General features: G+C 40.7%; 1 protein-coding gene across 5 annotated transcripts in view; it reads left to right on the top strand.

The window, feature by feature from the left end:
• Positions 1–20,282, top strand: part of CPEB3 (cytoplasmic polyadenylation element binding protein 3) — a 116,462-nt gene that overhangs the window by 33,791 nt on the left and 62,389 nt on the right. For 3 of the 5 annotated variants that reach the window (XM_089510238.1, XM_089510239.1, XM_089510237.1), the window contains exon 3: positions 7,619–7,778. In XM_089510238.1, the coding sequence (XP_089366364.1) occupies positions 7,619–7,778 (160 nt within the window). The remainder of the gene's footprint in view (positions 1–7,618; positions 7,779–20,282) is intronic. The other 2 variants (XM_089510242.1, XM_089510241.1) reach the window with 1 other exon arrangement.

Here is a 20,282-nt window from a genome sequence, read left to right as displayed (position 1 = left end):
CATAGGAAGGATGTTCCCACGAAACATGGTTGACTGCCACAGGATGTGGTGGACAGAAGCTTATTTAGTTTTTTAACAGATGCAATGAAATGTGAATTTCCAGACAGGCTGAAATCTCAAGTTGGTAGATCTCAGTTAGTAGGTTATGATTTCCTTTTTATTTCTTGTTACACTTTCCTCATTGCTGAGGCAAGGTTAGCATTCTCAGTGAGACCAATAGGAATATGTGGAAATGATAGTCAAATATTTTATACATTTACTACATTTGAATATAGGTCACAATGACAAGTAAGAGCCAGTGTGGTATACTGGTTTGAGATTAGACTAGGACTCTGGAAGCCAGGCTTTGAATCCCTACCTGGCCGTGGAAACCCACTGGATGACGTTTGGTAAGTCACAATCTCTCAGCTGCAAGAGGAAGACAAAGGCAAAGCCCCTTTGAATAAATCTTACCAAAAAAACTCTGTGGTATGGTCACCTTTGGGTTGTCATAAGTCGGAAACCATTTAAAGGCTCACAACAGTAACAGAACAAAATGACCAACTTTGAGAGATGTTCTGGCATAAAACAATTACAATTCAGGAAGGTTTTCTTGGCCCTTTTGGTTTTTACTGTAGCATATAAGTTAAGTGTGGTCAAAGAACGGGAAGTGCAAGTACTCAGGTTGGCTTATCTTTTGGCAGGGGAAATGGTTACTGAAAACATGCTTATAAAATTTGCAAAAGAAAAAAAGTAAGTTAAGAAAAAAGCAAAGGAAGAAAAAGGTTAAATTCATAAGCAAAGAAAGAAAAACAGTATAAATCCTTTCTTACTCTAATGACGATGCCTAGCACTTATGAAGGGAGGTAAATTTTCCTTGGTAAGGATGAGCTCTCTTCTTTTAAGCCACATTGAAAAACCTTTGGAGTTTGAATGTCCTTAGTTAATGTCTAATGTCATGAATTTCTTTTCTTGGCTAGATGTATTTGAAGAGGTCTGTGTCTCCAAATAAATGATCTACCTCTATGTCCTTTTGGCTCTACCATTGCTCTACTTTCAGAGTCTGACTTAATTTTATGAAAAATTATTTGAAAGATCATGTATATAAAAGGTGAGAAATCTGTTGATCTGGGGCCTGGATTTGTGATGGCTGAGTATCATAGGAGGCAGGGCCTTGCATCAAGCCTCCCCCCTCTGATATATCCCACCTCCTCCCGTATGTCAATTTCCCCTGCTTTATACAAAGAGAGTTCCTTACCTCTATCTGCATGGAGAATGATTCTGCTGTTTCTGGACTCAAGTTGAAGATAACAGTGGGAGTTTCCAGTCTTACTTGTGCTAGGTCCAGGCTATTTGAGAGACCCTATCTCCCCATACAAACCAGATAAGATCCTCAGGAGTAGGCTTTCTCTCATTCCAGCCACCATCACAGACTTTCTTGGTGAGGACATGAGAGAGAGCCTTCTCAGTGGCTGCTCCCACCCTCTGAAACTCCCTTCTGCAGGAGGCTAGGCTGGACCCCTCCCTGCTGGCCTTTTGCTGGCAGGCAAAAATGTTTCTATGCAAGCCTGGTTTTATTTTGGGAGTGTGTGTTAGATTATGTTTTTTAACTTTTGTATGCTTAAAATTTAACTTTGTAGTATTTTAATTAGGTTATTTTAATTGTCTTTATTATTATTATTATTTAATGTGTTTTTGTATTTGTGAGCCGCCTTGGGTCCCTTTTGGGGGAAAGGTGGAAATAAAATAATAAGTAAATAAATATATAGGTTTGTTGGCCAGATTCAGACCTTCTCTGGGCTGGATTTTCCCATCCCTTGTCTACATGTCACCAGTGAGGTAGCTCTTCAAATGAAAGTGGCTTAGAGTCTTCTTGATTCTGTCCTAGTTGATATATTACCTGTCCTAGTTGATATATTACCTGAAACACTGGTCTTCAGTGGTGTTAAATTAGCTCTAATGCATAGACAGTGCAAGCAAAAAAATAGTTTAAAATAATAAGCTTTTCCTCTAATATTTGTGGAGTATCATCCAGTTTATCACAAAGGGGTTAGACACATTCTTGGAGGATAGGTTTGGCAACAGGTATTATCCAAGATAGTTACATATAGGCCCCATTCCCACTCAGCTATTTGCTCTGGATGGAACTGGGCAGATTTGGATCCCCCCCTCCCAAATCCCTCCAGAAGCAAGTGCCCACTATCATTTACCTTAATTGGGGTTATTTACCCCTGAATGTCATTGCATTTCTTTGTGGAAAGTTCACATTTGCAGTACTGGTTTAAAATGAAAGCTCCTTTGCTGTCAATCAAATTCACCTCTGCTTTCGTCAACGGTGACGTTTCCTACAGCAATTGGCCAACAGAATGGGTGCTTTCCCCCTCCTTTTTTAAAAAAAACTGGCGGCAGAGTGAGCATATTCTGTCAAATTAAAAAACCTCCAGGTGTGTGTGTGTGTGTGTGTTGTGTGTAGCAAAAGCATTCACTCTTGTATCAATTTGCCAAATTGAAAGGGAAACATTTGTAACATTCACATTGTAGCATTCCCATTTTAAACAAAAATAATAATAATTTAAAAAAGCCTCTTAAAGTGAGGCTGCCGTTCTGGGAGCAAGCAAATGAAAGGGAAAATGTAGCACAAGCAGACACACATTCTATCTATATTGTAGCATGCAAATATTAAAATAATAATAATAATAATAATAATAATAATAATAATAAAAGTCTCTTGCAAAGTAAGGCTGCCATTCCAGGAGCAAGAGGAAATGAAAGGGAAATGTAGAACAAGCACACACACATTCTATCTATATGTATCACCCAAATAGCATTCACATAGTCTGTCAAAAATAAAAAATAAAAAGAGAGAGAGAAAGCTGCCTGGTGCAAGAGGGAGGCTTGTTCTGTTCGCTGCCCTCCCTCTGACCATGCCTCCCCTGAACTTGACCCTTCCTCCGGCTCCTTCCTCCTCCTCCTGCTCCATCACCTCGATTGCCCTTGGCACCCTTCCTCTGGCTCCATTCTTCTCCTCTTCCTGCTGCGTCACCCTGATTGCTGTTGGCACCCTTCCTCCGGCTCAATCCTTCTCCTCCTCTGTCACCCCGATTCTCTTGGCACCCTTTCTCTTCTCCTCCTCCTGCTCCATCACTCCAGTTGTCCTTGGCACCCTTCCTCCGGCTCCATCCTCCTGCACTTCCTCTGTCATCCTGACTGCCCTTGGCACCCTTTCTCAAGGCTCCTTACTTCTCCTTCTCCTCCTCCTCCGCCTCTGTCACCCCGATGAAGGGGAGGCATGTTCTGCCCTCTGACCTAAATCCCTCCCCTGAACTTGACCTGATTATGATCGGGGACAAGTTCATATTGACGGAACCCGTTCCCCCCCCCAAAAAGATGCAGCTTTTACTCCGCTTTCAAAAGACTCACTCCAAGGAGCATTTGCCCCTGAACGGGTGTGAAAGCCTCATTTTCGCTTGTGAAAGGATCGGGGCCAATATGAATTTCCCGTGGTTAGTCCAGGTTCTGATCCGGGATAAAAGGTAGTCTGAATGGCCCCAGCTGTGTGCTGGACGCTGGTGAAAAAGATTATGGAGAACACACTTTTCATTTCCTCTGTGAGATTGTCTACAGCAGTGGCTATTAATGTTTTCTTTACCAGGGACCCATTTTAAATACAGTGCGTCCGCGCCATACGCGGCCTTGAGCATACGTGCTCAAGCCGCGGCGCGCGGGGCGGAAGGGGCGGTGCGTCCCATTCAATTGAATGGGCGCGCGTGCCTGTTGCACCCCGCACGCACCCGCGCCGCCGCGCACGAGTCCCATTGTTTCCAATGGGGCTCGAGCATAGGCGGAATTCGCCTTACGCAGAGGGATCCGGAACGGATCCCCCGCGTAAGGCGAGGACGCACTGTATTGTTACTGTAGCTGCAGAACAATAACAAGTCTTGACAGGGACTGCAACTCCCGTTAACAATTATACTATCCATTAAACGTACCATCAGATATGCTGGGGTGAGGAGAAGACTTTTCTCCCACTTCTTGTCACCAATTTGTGGCTGCTTCAGGGGTATAACTGCCAGCCCTTCATCAGCTGCTTTCTTTTGTCCCCTTTTGCCAGCTGTAAGAAAATTGTGGGGAGAAAGGATATTGTAGCAGGGGACTGGCGGGAACCGGAGGACTTGCCAGTCTAGCAGCAAATAACATACTGAGTGTGTTTTGCTACCATGAAAACATGAGGTTGGATGACAAGCCCAAAATTTCCTGGCAGGGAAAGACACTGAGTATAATTTCCCACAGGATGAGAGGCCCAGTGAGAAGACTCCATTCTTCTTTGGAGCCCTCTGCCAGCATTCTTTCCCAAAGGCAAGTTTGTTGTTCCTGGGGGAACAGCTGGTGATGTGGGAGTGAAGACATAATTGAGGTAAAGGAGGTGCTTGAGGTGTAGGCTGCATCTTCTTGGTTTATTTGCAGTAGCATAGTTACACACTCAGGGGTATTTGCCCCATTCCTGTTGTTACTAAATTGCTTTCAGGGAATCATGTTGGTTCACTTCTCATCCTCTTTATGATGGGCTTTGTTACTATGTGTTTTATTTCCTTGAGAAGTGCCTAGAGCTCTTGTCAGCAGAAAAGTGTTGTATTAATTAAACTATTTTTATTTTGAAGGAGAAGCTTCTAAGACAGTATAAAATATACATCTTTGTATTTTGTGAAGTTGAAGGCTTTCATGGCCAGCATCCATAGTTCTTTGTGGGTTTTTCAGGCTATGTGGCCATGTTCTGGACAATGCCAGCCACAGCTGCTGGTGAAATGTCAGGAATAAACTCTTCCAGAACATGGCCACACAGCCCGAAAAACCTACAATAAATTATCTTTGTATTTTGTTATTTTATGTATATAGAGTTGCTTGAAAAGCAACTAAAAACATAATAATGTTGAGGGAAGTATTCAGGATAGTTGGAATCCTTTCTTTTTCTTAAAATAATTGTACTTTATATTGTTGTTAGCTTTTTGGCCTAGTATGGCAAGTAGGGTACAGAGCCTCTCAAATCTTCTCCTGTACAAGGGAGAGTTTATGATGCAAATTGATCAAGTGGTAGTACTGTAAAGCAAGTCTTTAGTTCAAATCTTCTTACTGCCATAAATTTGCAATATAGGCTTAAATAAGTTCATAGATCATTGCTTCTCTTCAATCTGTGTCGTCATTCCCTCTGCTGGTGCTGTGTGCTGAGAGACATGAAACTAAAATAGGGGCACTGAGAAACAAGAAAGAAGGCATCCAGTTGCTAGGGGAAATCCTGAGGTGTTGTTGTGTGCCTTCCAATTATTCCCAATTTATGGTGACCCTGAGGGGTTTTCCTGCAAGATTTATTCAGAGGAGGTTTGGCATTGTCTTCCCCTGAGGTATACTAAAGGAAAACACACACACCACCAGCAGTAGATCAGGATTCAGCTTGTTCAATTGCTACTGAATATTGAATGCTGTTTGGTACAGAAACAGAAAACTGGGTTGGGATGGGATAGAATGGTGTGCTGGATGCAACTCTAAGCAGGAACACTCTTTTCAGAAGATTAAAATACATTGCAGTGTTCTGCATTGTTTCACCTGAATAGGCCCAATAATGACCTACTTTCAGGGGGTTGGTAGGATTAGTGAAGTAATACTTGAACCACTTTTGGTACAAGGAGTAATTTTGAGTTTCACCTAGAAGGAAACCAATTCCCAATAAACCATGAATCTTGAACTGGTGACACTCTAACAGTGGTGCACAGTAAGTTTAATATAACTTGAGGTGATCCTGTGATGTGATAATCTGATGTACTCTTCAATACTGTACGAAGGGTGGGGATACTGATTATCATCAATGTAAATTCTTTGCTTACAAGAGAAGAATTTGCCATCATCTTAATAGTTAGATCAAAATATCTAAGCTTATTGATATTTTGCAAGCAAATCACGTCAGCTGCTATTTTGATAGTCTTATCTTTCCTGTATGTCATACAAGTGTTGTTCTGTGGCATTCATACATTGTTTTGGAATAATACAGGAGCAAATGCCAAACCCCTAGGCCCAATGCTTGGTGTTAGATATCTCTCCTGCCTGTGTATCTGATCTTAAATATTTTGAAAGTGGAGCAACAATCAATACAATCTGATTATTAGTCTAGTGGCTCGAATACTCTGTTTGAAGCTGATTTCTCTGAAATGAATAAAATTTAATTCAAGTTGATGTTAAAAAAAATTCAAGTTAAAATTATACTGTTAGATAGGCTGGGTTTTGTTTTGTTTTGTTTTGTTTGGTGGTGGTGGTTTGAATATTTATGGCTCAGTCCTCCACAGACTCAGCCCTGGTGGGAAAAGAATAATTCAAAAATATCAATACCAGGATTTACATAGGAAAGAGACATGCATTTGGAGCCTTAATTTTAACTGGTCTTCTAGAAAGTGGTAAAGGCTCTCAGGCATGGATTAATAATTGATTCTTTGTGCAGTGAATGCTAGCACTAAAAAAATTAAACGGAACCTGGCAAGGATTTCAAGAGGCTGCCACATGCTGCTTGGTCTTCTGTTGTGCTTCACTGCTTTTATCCACTCTCAAGTTGTTTGCACAATCTTCTGTGCCCAAGGGTTTTGTGTCAGAATAATTGCCTTATTTTTGCAAGCAGGAAGTGCAGAATTTTTCCTTGGGTGAAAATGTTAATGTTTTCAGGGTACAGTGCATTGTTTTTCCCGTAGACTTCTTTATCCCCAGAATCTGTTTGCCCAGAAATATAGACATCTATCTTAGTTGGAGGTCTGTTTCCGTAAAACATTTAACTTCTGTTAATATTAATTATGTGAACATCAGTGGGATTAAAGCAAAATTAAGGGCATCTGTTCTAAACTGTGACTTGATCCTAAAAACTGTAAGCTCTGCTCCAGTCATAGTAGTGTGCGGGCCATAATGTGCTTCCTCACATAATTTGTGAAGATCAGAAGAGCCTCTTGAAGGGATCTGATGAGGTGAAACTCTGGTAGGGGGGCTGCATTTGGAGGGCAACTGAAATCCATACACATGTCTTCTCACGTTAAATTATATGAACATGAGCTTTGATACTTTTCCTTCCTTGTTCTAGACCTGGAGTATGTAAGTCAGCTATTTTCACAGCATGTGGCTGTTTGATCTCTGTAAATTAGAGTAACTTAAGTGCACCTTGCTTATGTCTCTATGTGGGCATGCATGTACACATGTGTATCAGGGGCAGTAATAGAAGGAATATGTGAAAACATTCGATGTGAAGTGTACACAATGATCAAGTCCCTAACAGAAAGAAGAGACACACCAATTGTTCCACCTGTGAACATGTTCTGAACTTTTTTTCATTCATTTGCCTAAATAAGCTGTCATAGTAAAACTGTATACTTTATTATTATATTATTCACACTAGCCACAATATACTGCATTTCTGGAGAAGAGAGAAAAGTCTAATTTTGCTTTTTGCTTGTTCTGCTGCTCTCAAGATTCTCTGCCAGTCTTAACCAACCCAAGGTTTTAATCTTTTGCTAATTCTATAATAATTTATGATTAGTAGAATAATTGTTAAGAAGTGTTTGCATTATTTAGTGATGACTTTGTAACAGTCCTTTTATTTTTTGTTTTTTCCTAGGACCGGAATCGGCCCTATGATACTTTTAACTTGCATTCTTTGGAAAACTCATTAATGGATATGATAAGGACTGATCATGAGCCTCTTAAAGGTAAACACTACCCTCCCAGTGGCCCACCAATGAGTTTCGCTGATATAATGTGGAGGAATCATTTTACAGGTTAGGAATATTCATATGTTCATACTCGCTTTAAAAGAAAACAGCTTTTTGCTGATAAAACATTTACGTGTTATACCTTTTTGCTAGTAAACAAGTTGCTAAATATTTGATGGTACTCTTGGCTTAATAACCTCACTTAACTGAGGTTAAAAGTAAGTATGCAGGGTGGTTAATGATGCAATCAGATATTAAGTCATGATTTCTTAGGACATTTCTCATACAAAAATGTCCTTGGCTTTTGACTTTATTTTTTTAATCAAGGAAACATCCAGCTGAGAAGCCCGTTGTTTTGTTCTGCTTTGAAATGAACAATACTTGGTGTTTTTAATGTTTTCAAATTATTGTTTAAAAATCTATCAAGTATTATTATCTTTTCAGTGTGAATGCAAGATTCAGATCTCAAATGGCAGGGAATTGAAGCAGATAAAAATTACTTTTTTTTAATGACTTGCTTGGTGGATGTAATGAAATATTGATGATCCCTTCAGCTGAGCAGACCAGACTGTTCTTTCAGCTCCAGCGATTAAGATTAAACTACTTCTAGCACTCATCATAAACCATATGACTGAGTGGTTTGGGCAGCTTTTAGTTTAATAATTCATACTAATGTCTACTATCACATCAATCTCCTCAATTTTTAGTTAAACGCACTGTGTAGCCTCCAGGAATTATTTAACTTTGAGGACATAGAGCAGTAAAACTCTTTGTTAAATATTGTCACAAATAATAAACACATTTTGTGCTAAACATAATTGCTTTTGGGGATCAACCATATGGCAGAATTGGTAGAATTGACCAGGGGTAAAGGACATTTGGGGTCTAGGGACATCTGTGATCTGATAGCCCAGAAGAAGCAGATAGCCGGTAAATAGTGCTGAGCCATCACTAGCTCTGAGTAAAGATTAAACAAAAAGCCATGGATCATACTGGATACATATGAAATAACATAAAAGCTAGTACAGTAGTTTGCAGGAAGTTAGTGCTGGACAGGTGAACTGGTGCTGAGAACAGTGAAGATAATCTGGCTTTCTACTTCTTGTTTACCAATAAAATCGTTAGATTACAACTTCGTGTAAAACCCTACTGAAAGGGCCCATTGCTTTGTGGTGGCTTGCTTGAGATTAACTAGCTAAATATTTATGTATTTTTGTTTCCCATAATCTTTGTTGATTCAGTCAGTGCTGTAGTGCGATGATCATAATTTATCCCTAAAGATGACCACCATCTTTAGAAAATATAATTGAATTGTTTTTTAAAGGTTACATTTTAGGAGGCTCAAGCATAAAATTAAACATTGTCATGAAAATACAAACAAATGGATAGCTAGAGTTTTGAAAATAAGCTAGGGCATTATGGTGTTTGTTAATCAAAGGACTCCCAAGTTTCATCTGCACTGCAGAATTAATACAGTTTGCCACCACTTGTTATGGCTCCATCCTGTGGAATACAGAGCTCTCTGATAGTGGGTGCATCTACACTGTAGAAATAATGTAGTTTGATACCACTTTAACTGCCATGGTTACAGAATCATGGGATTTGTAATTTTGTGGAACAACAGTATCAGAGAATGCTAAAGACCTTGTAAAACTACAAATCTGATGATTCTATAGGATGGAGCTATGGCACTTAAGGTGGTGTCAAACTGCATTATTTCTATGGTGTAGATGCACCCAGAGAAGGCTAAATATTTCACAAAACTACATATCCCAGAATTCCATAGCATTGAGCCATGGCAGTAAAATCAGTGTTAAACTGCATTAATTCTTTAGCGTAGATGCAGCCTAACCCTTAAGGATTTGTTTTTTTAATGTTTGAAAAGAACAAAGAAATTACATAATAGAATGATAAAACTGTTAATGCCATTAGAAAACATGGTTATGGTGAAATGGCCAGAGCATAATACATTTACCACTCTTTTCTTCCAAGAGAAGAGAATAGCCAGAGGGCTCAGGAGTGAATTTGTAAGCTGCCAGTGTATTCCTCCAACTTGTGTCACCTGAAGCAGTTATCTCATTTTGACCAATGGTTGAGTTGGCCATGTAGACAGATACAAGTGCTAGACTGGTTTGAGGAACATTATGTTGTTCTGTTTAGCCTGTTTCCTCACAAATATCCACCTAGTTGGAACCATGTGAACCTAGATTGTTTTTGAGTTTTGATATGTATTTGCATGTGTTCTTCACTTTTTTAAAACCAATGGGTGGCCTTTTGCTATATTTACCATGGTAATGTTACTAAAGTTCTTTCAGAAAAATACTGTATGCACGATCTGAACCTAGATCTAGGTTTCACTGTGGCAGTATATCTGTGCCTCATTTGTATTGCTTCATAATTCAGGTGAGAGCTCACATAATGGGAATGCTGTCTCACAAAAAAACGGTCTTAAATGCAGGGCAACTAGCATGCTAAAAACAAACCGCACTGAAATGTAGCTTTTGATGTGCCACTATTATTTTATATAGAAAGATATGAAGTCCTGTGCACCTGCACCTGTTACAATACAGATGAAAAGCAGGTTATTCCCTCAGTTGTAGTGTCTGATATAGCTTTTGTTTGCTAGAGTCTAGTATATAGAACCTAAATACTACTGTTCTATAAAACAATGGTCCTCAAACTTTTTTACCCTTGTGACCCCCTTTACATCTACATGCATATGTTACCATCCTGCTCCAAATAGTATATGAATAAAAATATATTTGTTTACTATGTGTATTTCCATTCACACATTCAGGTATATTCATATTTTAACATTTTATTTATTTATTTATTTATTTAAATACGTATACCCCACCCTTCAGAGCAGCTTACAATTATTATTTTTAATTAGACAGTTCCCTGCCCTCAGGCTTACAATCTAAGAAGACACGACACAAAAGGAGAAGGGAATGGTGGTGGAGAAGGGATCAGGTCCAGCAGTTCTTCTCTCCCTCTGAGGCCTGGACCAAGGCACATGGACTGGAGGGAGGGCTCTTCTTCTTTGTTTGGGCCAGGCCTAATGGAGCTGGAAGGCCTCACTCTCTCCCTCTGAGGCAGGGGTCGGCAACCTCCGGCCCACGGGCCGGATGTGGCCCACGGAGGCCTTTTGGCTGGCCCCTGCACACTCCTGCCGCCGATTGCCGCCCCGCTTCCTCGCCGCCCTGGGAACCATTTTGTTTTTCAAAATGGCGGCCGAAGTATTGCGTGATCTTTCCCGTCGCGGGGCACGATGAGAAAGGTCACACGAGACTTTGCCTCCATTTTGAAAAACAAAATGGCAACGGATCTCTAGGAAGCCCGGTGCGGCCCCTGGAGCCCTCCAACAGGGTTCTGGCGGCCGCATCGGGCCTCCAGGAGGCCCTATACGCTCACTGGAGCCCTGTTGGAGGGCTCCGGCGGCCACATCGGGCCTCCAGGAGGGCTCCGGCGGCCGCATCGGGCCTCCTGCCCTTTCCCTCCCTTCCCACGGCTGCGACAGCCGCGGGGAGGGAAGGAAGGGGCGGGGGTCCTCCTCCTCCTCCTTCCTGCGCTACCCGCAGCTGCCCTTCCCGCGGGGGAAGAGGAGGAGGAGGGAGGAAGGAAGGAGGAGGAAGAGGAGGAGGAGGAAGAAGGAGGAGGAAGGGAGGAGGAGGAGGAGGAGGAGGAAGAAGAAGACTCTTCTGAAGGTGAGACAGTGTGACTTTCCAAAGTGCATTTCTGTGTATTTTCGGTGCTTTTAATGCTAAAAGGTCTGCTTTAACAATGATAGTGGTTTTGGCCGTCCCCTTCGGCCGAAAGGGCCCCTTGGAGCCTGTTCGGCCGAAGGAAGGGGCCGAGGAGGAGAGGGCGGGCACAAGCCTCCTCCTCCCAACGGGGCTTCGGCACACCTGAGGTGTCCTTTGGAGGACACGTCAGGCCTGGCAAAGTCCCGAGGAAAGGAGCAGGGGCCGCGCGCCTGTTGCTCCTGCCCCTCACGGGCCCTTACTGGTCCCCAGCTGTCTCTGAGAGGCAGCTGGGGGCCAAGGAAGGGCAGGAGGAGCAGGCGTGCACCTGTCACCCCCTCTCCCAATCCCCCCCCCCACTTCTAGCTGTCTGTCAGACAGCTGGAGGTCGGGAAAGGGAGCAGAGAAAGCCCCGCCCCCGGAGGGTGGAAGCCCCACCCCCGGCATGCGGCTCTGCCCCCGGAGGGTGGAAGCTCCTCCCTCGGCTTCAGCCCCCCAGTTGTCGGAGGGACAGCAACCCGGCCCCCGGCTCAAAAAGGTTGCCTACCCCTGCTCTGAGGTCTGATGAAGTTTTATAAGGAAATAGCTCTACTCCTCCTTCAGGCAGAGGCTGCAAGTGACCTCCTTGCCTTTCTTTTCCCCCCAGGACAGAAGGTGTTTGGGAAGTGGAGCAAGAGGAGGAGAGGGGGATCATGGCCTCCAAGTATGGTGCCCCCCTGCGGGTCCTGCCCCATAGTATGAGAACCACTGCTATAAAATATATATTCTGCTTCTTTTCAAAACAGTAAAAGAAACAGGAATGTCAGAATTAGACCATGTAATCAATCTACTGTTGTAATACCCTGTACTTTTTGCTATTGAGGCCTATAAAATGTGATTTGTCTTTTAATGTTTCCAAAGATGGGCACAAACTGTTCACTACTGTACGTCTAAAAACAACTAAGTGACTTGATTTGTATGTGCCAAGTATTTGAGGCAGCTTTCAAATGTGCAGTTAGGATGTCAGAGTAAATAGGCATTTGTGCATGTAATACTTGTCACTGTACCTGGAAATGCCCATCTGAATTGCATCTTTGAAGAAACATTAAAAGGTTGCAGAAATAATTGAATGTTGCTACTGTAAATATACAGAATATTTGGTCTGCAGATAGATCTCTTGTTGGTTGTCTGCATGAGCCAAAAGACCTGTGTTCCCTCTGGCCTTGTGTTGTCCTTCTTGGACAATGCAGGCCAAAACCCTGGGGCCAGGATTGGGATTCGGTGGATTTGGCCAGATGTCGGGGTAAATGGGTCTTAATGCGGGTCAAATTGCCCTGCTGTTTGCAGCTGAGTTTCCTGCATGCTCCTTACCTTCCTATGCCATTGCCCCTACTGAGAAGGCCCCCATTGCTACGTCTGATGTGGTGACAAGGGGAGCTTATCAGTACAGGAAGATAAGGAGTACATGCTGGTAGCAGATTCCTGGGCTGGCACAGAGACAGGTGTGTAAACACCCATCCATCCCTGCGCTGACCTGGAGGCTAACCTGGGTTAGCACACAGATTAGGACAGCACAGGCTGATCCCATGGTATCCTGGCCCATCTGCCCAGCCCCTAGATTGGTTCTACTTTGCTAAGTTTTAGGTGGAAAATTAGAACCTTTCTTCCTCCTTTCACCTGGCTTTGTGTGATTTTAAATTATCCTTTTAAATACAGTTTTCTCCTATTTTAATTTATTTGGTATGTTGTTTGCAAAGAAAAGTGTAGTGTAGATTGGAACTGGAGGTCTGGTCTTTTTGTGGTGATGGTGGGGCTAAATATATAAGCCTGGTTAAGTACTTGCTGACCTACCAAATGGGCTTAAGAAACAGTCCAAGGTACTCTGAACAAGGTATGTTTTACTATGTTGGTAGTTTGGAAAAGTACAGTTGGTTTTTTATGAGAGGTGACTATTTTTCTACTTTATGTGTAGGACATACAATAAATTTGATCACTTTGCTTAGTTTTTGACAAAGTGTTGTTAAACAATGCTTGTCTCATAAGTTTGTTTTTAGAAAAATAGACTTTTCCAAACAAGAGATGAATGGCGAGCATCGGTCACATGACCTTCTGCCAAATATACAAATTTGGAAGGTTTGCTTCAGAGCCAATAGGACTTCTTAGATAAAATGTCAGTTTATCATTGGACACTATAAAACGTTTTATTCTTCCTTGAAGTCGCCCTGAACTGGTTTCTATTTTGGCATGGTTGCTAACATGTTTCCACATAATTCCAATACTGAGGCAGAACTTGTGCTGATGAACTAAGCATCAAGCTCCCTAGCATCTTAACTGTTATAGTTATAGACTCAGAAGTCATAGGAAGTGATTCTGCCAAAATATATTCTAGTATTCCTCATTTTGCTTGATTAAAATTTCATAATTCATCACCCACTACGTCAGGGGTAGGCAACCTTTTTGAGCTGGGGGCCGGGTTGCTGTCCCTCAGACAACTGGGGGGCCGAAGCCAAAAAATAAATAATTAAATAATTTTTTTAAAAAATTAAATAAATAAATAAACCGGGACAAATGTAGGACAACATTGTCAAATGGTGGACACTTTTTTAAAACAAGTGGAGGACATGCAAAAAAATTTGCTGATTTTTTAAAAAAATGTTAATATAAATGCATGTTTCTGAGGCGTCTATAGACAATTGCCCCTGAGTGCGGGAGGCCAAAGGCCCCAGCAACAATCAGTGGCAGGACTGGGCTGGGGCCGGTCCCAAGGCCTCACCGGGCCACATCCGGCCCGTGGGCCGCAGGTTGCCTACCCCTGCACTACGTGGTACAGCTTAATTGAAGCACCTTTTTGCCTTCATATAATCCGAACATAACTAGGTCTGGACTAACCAGAGGCTTGCATCCTAATAGGCCCTCAGATGGCACTGAGAGAACATCAGGTGATACAGCCAGGATCAAATCGATCCTAGGTCAGTTTAGGCCCACTGGTTCTGCCCCCTGTTCCTGTATCATCCTTATTTTCAAAAAATACTTTATTATAGCAGCAGCCAACCAAGACGTGTATGGTTACACATATGTGCAGTTTTATTTTTATTTCAAAATAGGTAATAATTATTGTTTTATGCAGTTAAATGGTGCTCATTCCTAAGTAAATTTATTTAATATCATAAGCAAAATCTATTTTATGTTTGTAGTTTTGATGGTGCCATGATTAAGTGAGTTTAAAATTCAGAACTGCATGTATTCTGAATACTCGTTATTTTTATCAGGGTTGGCAAAGATTTGTTTTGTTTTCCTCTATGAAACAGTTATGTGGAAGCAATTGTAAAGCATGACACAGGGGATGAGAGCCATATTTGTCATACTTTTCACAACTGAAGTAAATACATGATAACTAGTGGGGTTCCCTTTAGTCAATTAAGTCCATACCTAGCTGTACAACTGACTTAAGAATGAACAATTTGATTCATATTATACTTTAACTCAGTGATTCCCAAATTGGGTGGTATGCCCTCATGGGGGTGGTGGAAAGATCTGGGGGGCAGTGAAGGAAAAAGGCAGCAGGGGGGCAGTGAGGAAAATAGGGGCAATAGAGGGCCTTCAGTCAAAGGCAAGTATTGATGTGCAAGAAAGACAAAGGGAACCAGTGGTCTTTGGACCATGGTGGAGATGAGAAGTGGGAACATGTAGCATTGGGGGAGAAGTGTCAGTAAAAGGGAGCTTTCACATTTGGGACCCTGCTTAAGCCTTATGAGCTTTTGCTGGGATTTGGCTGGCTCTGACTCGTCAGGCCTTCTTTGGCCCATTTGGTACTGGGAATATACCTGGTAGTTTGGGTATGGTTGTTGTGTCAACAATTGAAGCTGCACCCACCCTCAGGGCTACTGTCTCTTGCTGATATTTACATGTATCATAAGGCATAGCTGTTAGGAAAACATCTGTTAATGACTACCCCACTGTCTTCCTCTTGGTCCCAAATACATGTAAAGCAAAGAAAGCAACCTTTGAACACTTAAGAATCTTCCTCCCTCCATCATATGTGCATTCAAATTCTTGCCTAGTTGTTAATTAGTCAAGGGTAGTTGTAATAATCATTATCTAATCCATGTCCTTGCCCATCTGCCCTATACAGATTCTAAAGCAGTGATGATGAACCTATGGCACGAGTGCCAAAAGTGGCACTCAGAGCCCATTCTGTGGGCACACACGCCGTCACCCCAGCACAGAGTTTGCCAGAGTTTGTTACTAGAAAGCCAGAGGGACATGGCACTTTGAGATAAATAGTGGTTTTTGGGTTGCAGTTTGGACACTCGGTCTCTAAAACATTTGCTATCACTGCTCTAAAGGATTTGTCAAGGTCTATTGGGCAGAAAAAAGTCCCTCCCCCCAGGATAAAGGTTCTAGGATAGGTAAGACATGGACCTACGTATCATCCACCCCTAAGACTTGAAAATCACAGAAAAGAGAGAGCAAGTAAGTTCAACATACATAAAAAGCCATTTAACATAACCAGAGATAGGGAGAAGATCTTAAATTTGCTAGGTCACAATATGTACATTATACTGTATGGTACAATCCCCATATCCATGGGTGAAATAACCATGGTTTCACTTACCTGCGTCTGGGGGAAAAGGTCTTTCTAGGCATTTGGAGATCCTCCATATTATGTCTGTGGTCAACGTCTATTGGAAGTTGACCATAAAGTTATGCTGGAGGACCTTCAGATGCCTAGAGACCATCTGGAGTGCCTCCAAGGTGAGTGTATGTATGGTCTGCTGCCAGTGGAAATATAAGGTTCATATTATCCATGATTTTCACTGTCTGCACTGAGTTTAGGGACATATATCCTGCAGATGGGGAGTGGGGGGTGTTGCACTGTATGGTGTGTATGGCAATCCTAATATCTTTTCTTGTTCATTAGACTCAAGACTCTATATAATCAAGTTGAAATCTACACAGAGCATTGCATGACCTTACTTGGGAGTGCTGAAATGTTTTTCTAACTTTGGAAATTCTTGACCAGATTAATTTATTGAGAGAGAACTTGGGATCCAGGGTATAGTTCTATAAATTCTTGTTTATTTAAAAGATCTGTATGCTGCCTTTTATCAAAACTGATTCCAGAGTGTATTAAAAACAAGCCTAAAATTAAAATATAGCACAAGGAAAGAACCTAGCAATATAAGCAACAGATTAAGACAAAACAAAACAAAACAAAACTGGATTTTAAAATGCCTGGGTGAATAAAAATCATTTTGTTTGATTCCTAAAAACAACAACAGATTTCATGTGATGTGAGCATTCTGGGGGAGGGATTTCCATACACATGACAGACACTATGGTCACTAACAAATTTCGCATCTCACTAACATCACCTCAAGTCCAAAGAGGGGGAGAAATTTGTGAAAGCATCAGTAGAGAACATACTGTTTGATACCAAGAGTGGATAGTCTTTTGGGTGTTTTTTTCCTCCCAAACCTTTCAGTGCTGCCTCATTGGTTTGGACTTTTAAGCAAATGGGCAACCATTGGAGCTCTCTTCAAACTACTGAAATGTAACCTGCCCAAAGTGTAATAATTTAAAATTTTGCTAGTTTTAATTTGAAGCCTTCAATTTGAAGCATTCAAATTGTTTTCTAAGGCAGATCCCCTTGTAATACATTTCACACCATACAGAATCCTTAGTAATGCTTTTTTTGCACAAATGTTACTTGTAAATCATAATTCCCATATACCATTGAATGTAAAGCTAATAGTTGTGACATAAAAAACTAGCAAAACTAAAACGATACCTTCAAATAACAATATCATACACACAACCTAAATGTATGTACATATACATAGTGAAGATTTGGTTAATATGTGATTTTTATAAGAAAATTTAAAAAGAATAAAACATTTAAAATGTCAATTTTTAAAAAAAATTAAATTAAAATTTTGAAATTTTAAATTTTAATTTTAAAAATTTCTGGGTCCTCTCCCTTTTCCTCCCACTGAGTTTCACCTTACTCCCACAATCTCTTAAAGCATTTTAAAGGGAAGCAGATGAATGCCACCCCCCCTTAGGATGTCACCTGGTACAGTCTGCACCCCCAAGTGATCCCACTGGTAGTAATTCAGCCAGGTGGTTACAAGAGCATAGGTCACTGTTTCTTAGTACAGGAAGGAGGGTAGTACCATTTCTGACACACATAGTCTGTCATGTTGTCGGCAGGTTGTAATACAATTTCTCTGGCTTTTTCTGCCCTTTCTTAGAATTATGTTTCTAATGGTGACCATACTGCTCTATCCCATTTCTTACATTATGTATTTCCTCTCACTATACATTGCCATGGAAGAAGAAATGCAAAGCTACTTCTTCTAGAAGTAAACATTTTCCTTATTGTCCAATTTTACATTTAGACTCTTGATGCAAAATATTTTTAATGCAGATAACCAATAGCAAGTTGGATTTTAGGTGAGCTTTCCAGATCAATATGGGGCTTAACTATGAAGGCTTGAAATGGTCTGATTTGAAGCAGTTTAAATTTTACCTGCAGCTAGGAGGACAGACAGGTTCTACAGAATTGAAAATGAAATGAAAAACGTTCCTGCTTCAAGCTGCTATATTGAGTACAGTACATTTGTAGGAACAAAAGAGTATCCGATTTGCATTTTGTTTGCATAGTCTCTGTTTTTGCAGCATCACTGTCAAAATAAAAATTAGTATGCCAGATGACATCATGTAAAAGCTGAATAAGGTCAACCCATATATAAATAGTTGAATAATTATGGAAAAACATATTTAAATCTGAAGAAGTACTTAAATATTTTGTCAGTATTTTATTGTTTTTGTAGTTCATATTTTTCTTTTCTAATAGCAGTGCATAATTCTAGTAACAGTAACAACAAAAAATTGCAATTAACATATTCTTCATAGGTTTAACAAATCGCTATGGATGTATCCATGATTCTTACTTCCAGGTATGAAAATATACCTTGCAGTGGAGAAAAGTTTTTAATTCGCACATCAGCTATGAAACAAGTATTTCTGGCATTCAACTCTTCTCCACTCCATGTTAGAATGCTCTGGCACATGCAGCAAGCATAGGGAAGAGGCTGAGCTGGTGTTCCATTGCATACCAAGTCAGGTATTGGAGCAAAAAACAGCAATAAAAATTATTTCTGTTTATGACTGTCCATAGTGTATAATATACATTAACATAACATAGTGAGACTAATTCCTCTAATAAATTATGTATGTGCTATCTATCTAATTCCATGAAACAAGTGGAAGACCTGCCCCAATCTCCAGTTTCTTGGCATCATGGAAAGAGTTTGCTGGGAGGCCTGCTTTTTCTTACTTTGTGCTGGATGTCTGGGTAGCATGAAACCAGAATAAGCTTGTTCGTTGTCAGTGGTCACAGATTTGTAGATTCCTGCTGCCACATTTGACTATGTGTTTGTATAATGAGGGAATTAAATTTCAGACCTCTATTGTATGCTTTGTAGAGATTATTAACTGCTTTGCCCAGTGTGCATTCTGTAATTGCCCTTTGCACACAATGATGTAAGTGTTGCTGTTCACCAGTGTTGCATATAGGTAATGATTCTTCTGACAGACAGACATCTTGAAAATGTTTCTTATGGAAAATTCTGGCAAATCTTTATAATTTTGTTTGCTCATTTTATTTTTATTGAGGGGAAGGGCTCTGGAATATTCCCCATGCTGATGTGGCTTTTTGTTAAGATTTTTCTACATAATTTACAGCCAAGCTGCTGAAGTGCATTGTGGTAAAGATACAGTTAAGCAAAATACATTTAGTCCCTGTAGGAATGCACAAAGTCTCTAACCCAAATCCAGTCAGCTGAGGTCACGTGTCTGGAATTACATAGTTGGTTGCTAACCCTTTTTGGCTCAGTACCACTGGGACTGCCTGCTAGAAAAGCAAAAAGGAAGAGGACATTGTGTGATTAAAACACAATGCTCATGTCAAGTTTTTTTAAGGTCTCTTTGTCTCACAGACAGACACACACAGAGTGACTTCTTGTAGCTTTTCAGGTACTATCGTTCCCAATGTTTCCTTAAGGTATTAAGCAGAATGTTGTTCAAAATGTAAGTTGCAGGGTATATTTTATCTGATGAAATCTTGAGAACCATTTAATATCTTATTAACTGATTTACCTGCTCAGAATAATTTTAAATTGCCCTTCTCCAGTTAGTTAATGTCTTAAAATTTAAAACAATTAAAATATATCAACTACAAACAGTATACAATAAAACCAAAGTTAGTAAAATGAGACAGCTATTAAAAACTTGGTGGAACCATGTCACCAACTGGCTGACGGACAATAAAGAGGAGACCAAAGTCATTGGAGAGAGAAAATGTTGCTACAACTGCTGGCCTCCATTTCTGTTCCAAAGTTGTGCACATTTTTTCTGGGCTGTGACTACACATGGTCACTTCATGTTGACTAAAGAGTTGACTGCGATCATTGTGTTGATGAAACACTATGTTTAAGTTTTGAGTCAAAACTTGACTGGATTATTTCTGAAATTACCGGTAGTTGTTTTTGTCAGAATGGTTTCCAGTTGAAAAAGGGGTCAGCCAAGGTTGCATACTATCAGCATATCTCTTCAACTAGTGTGCTGAAAATATCATACACAAAGCAAGATAAGATTTAGAGAAAATAAGTTTGAACCTTGGAGGAAGGCATCAACAACTGAAAATATGCAGATGACACCATACTACTAGCAGAAAATAATAATGACCTGGAACAATTACTGAAAGTCAAGGATGAAAATGCTAAGGCAGATTTAATGCTGAACATTAAGAAAACAAATATAGGCCCTGGACAGACTGGCCTGA

This window comes from Sceloporus occidentalis, unplaced genomic scaffold (assembly GCF_023333645.1).
Source record: "Sceloporus occidentalis isolate IW3139 unplaced genomic scaffold, rSceOcc1.0.p SCAF_2, whole genome shotgun sequence".
NCBI classification, from domain to species: Eukaryota; Metazoa; Chordata; class Lepidosauria; order Squamata; family Phrynosomatidae; genus Sceloporus; species Sceloporus occidentalis.
This window is presented reverse-complemented; position numbering and strand designations above follow the sequence as displayed.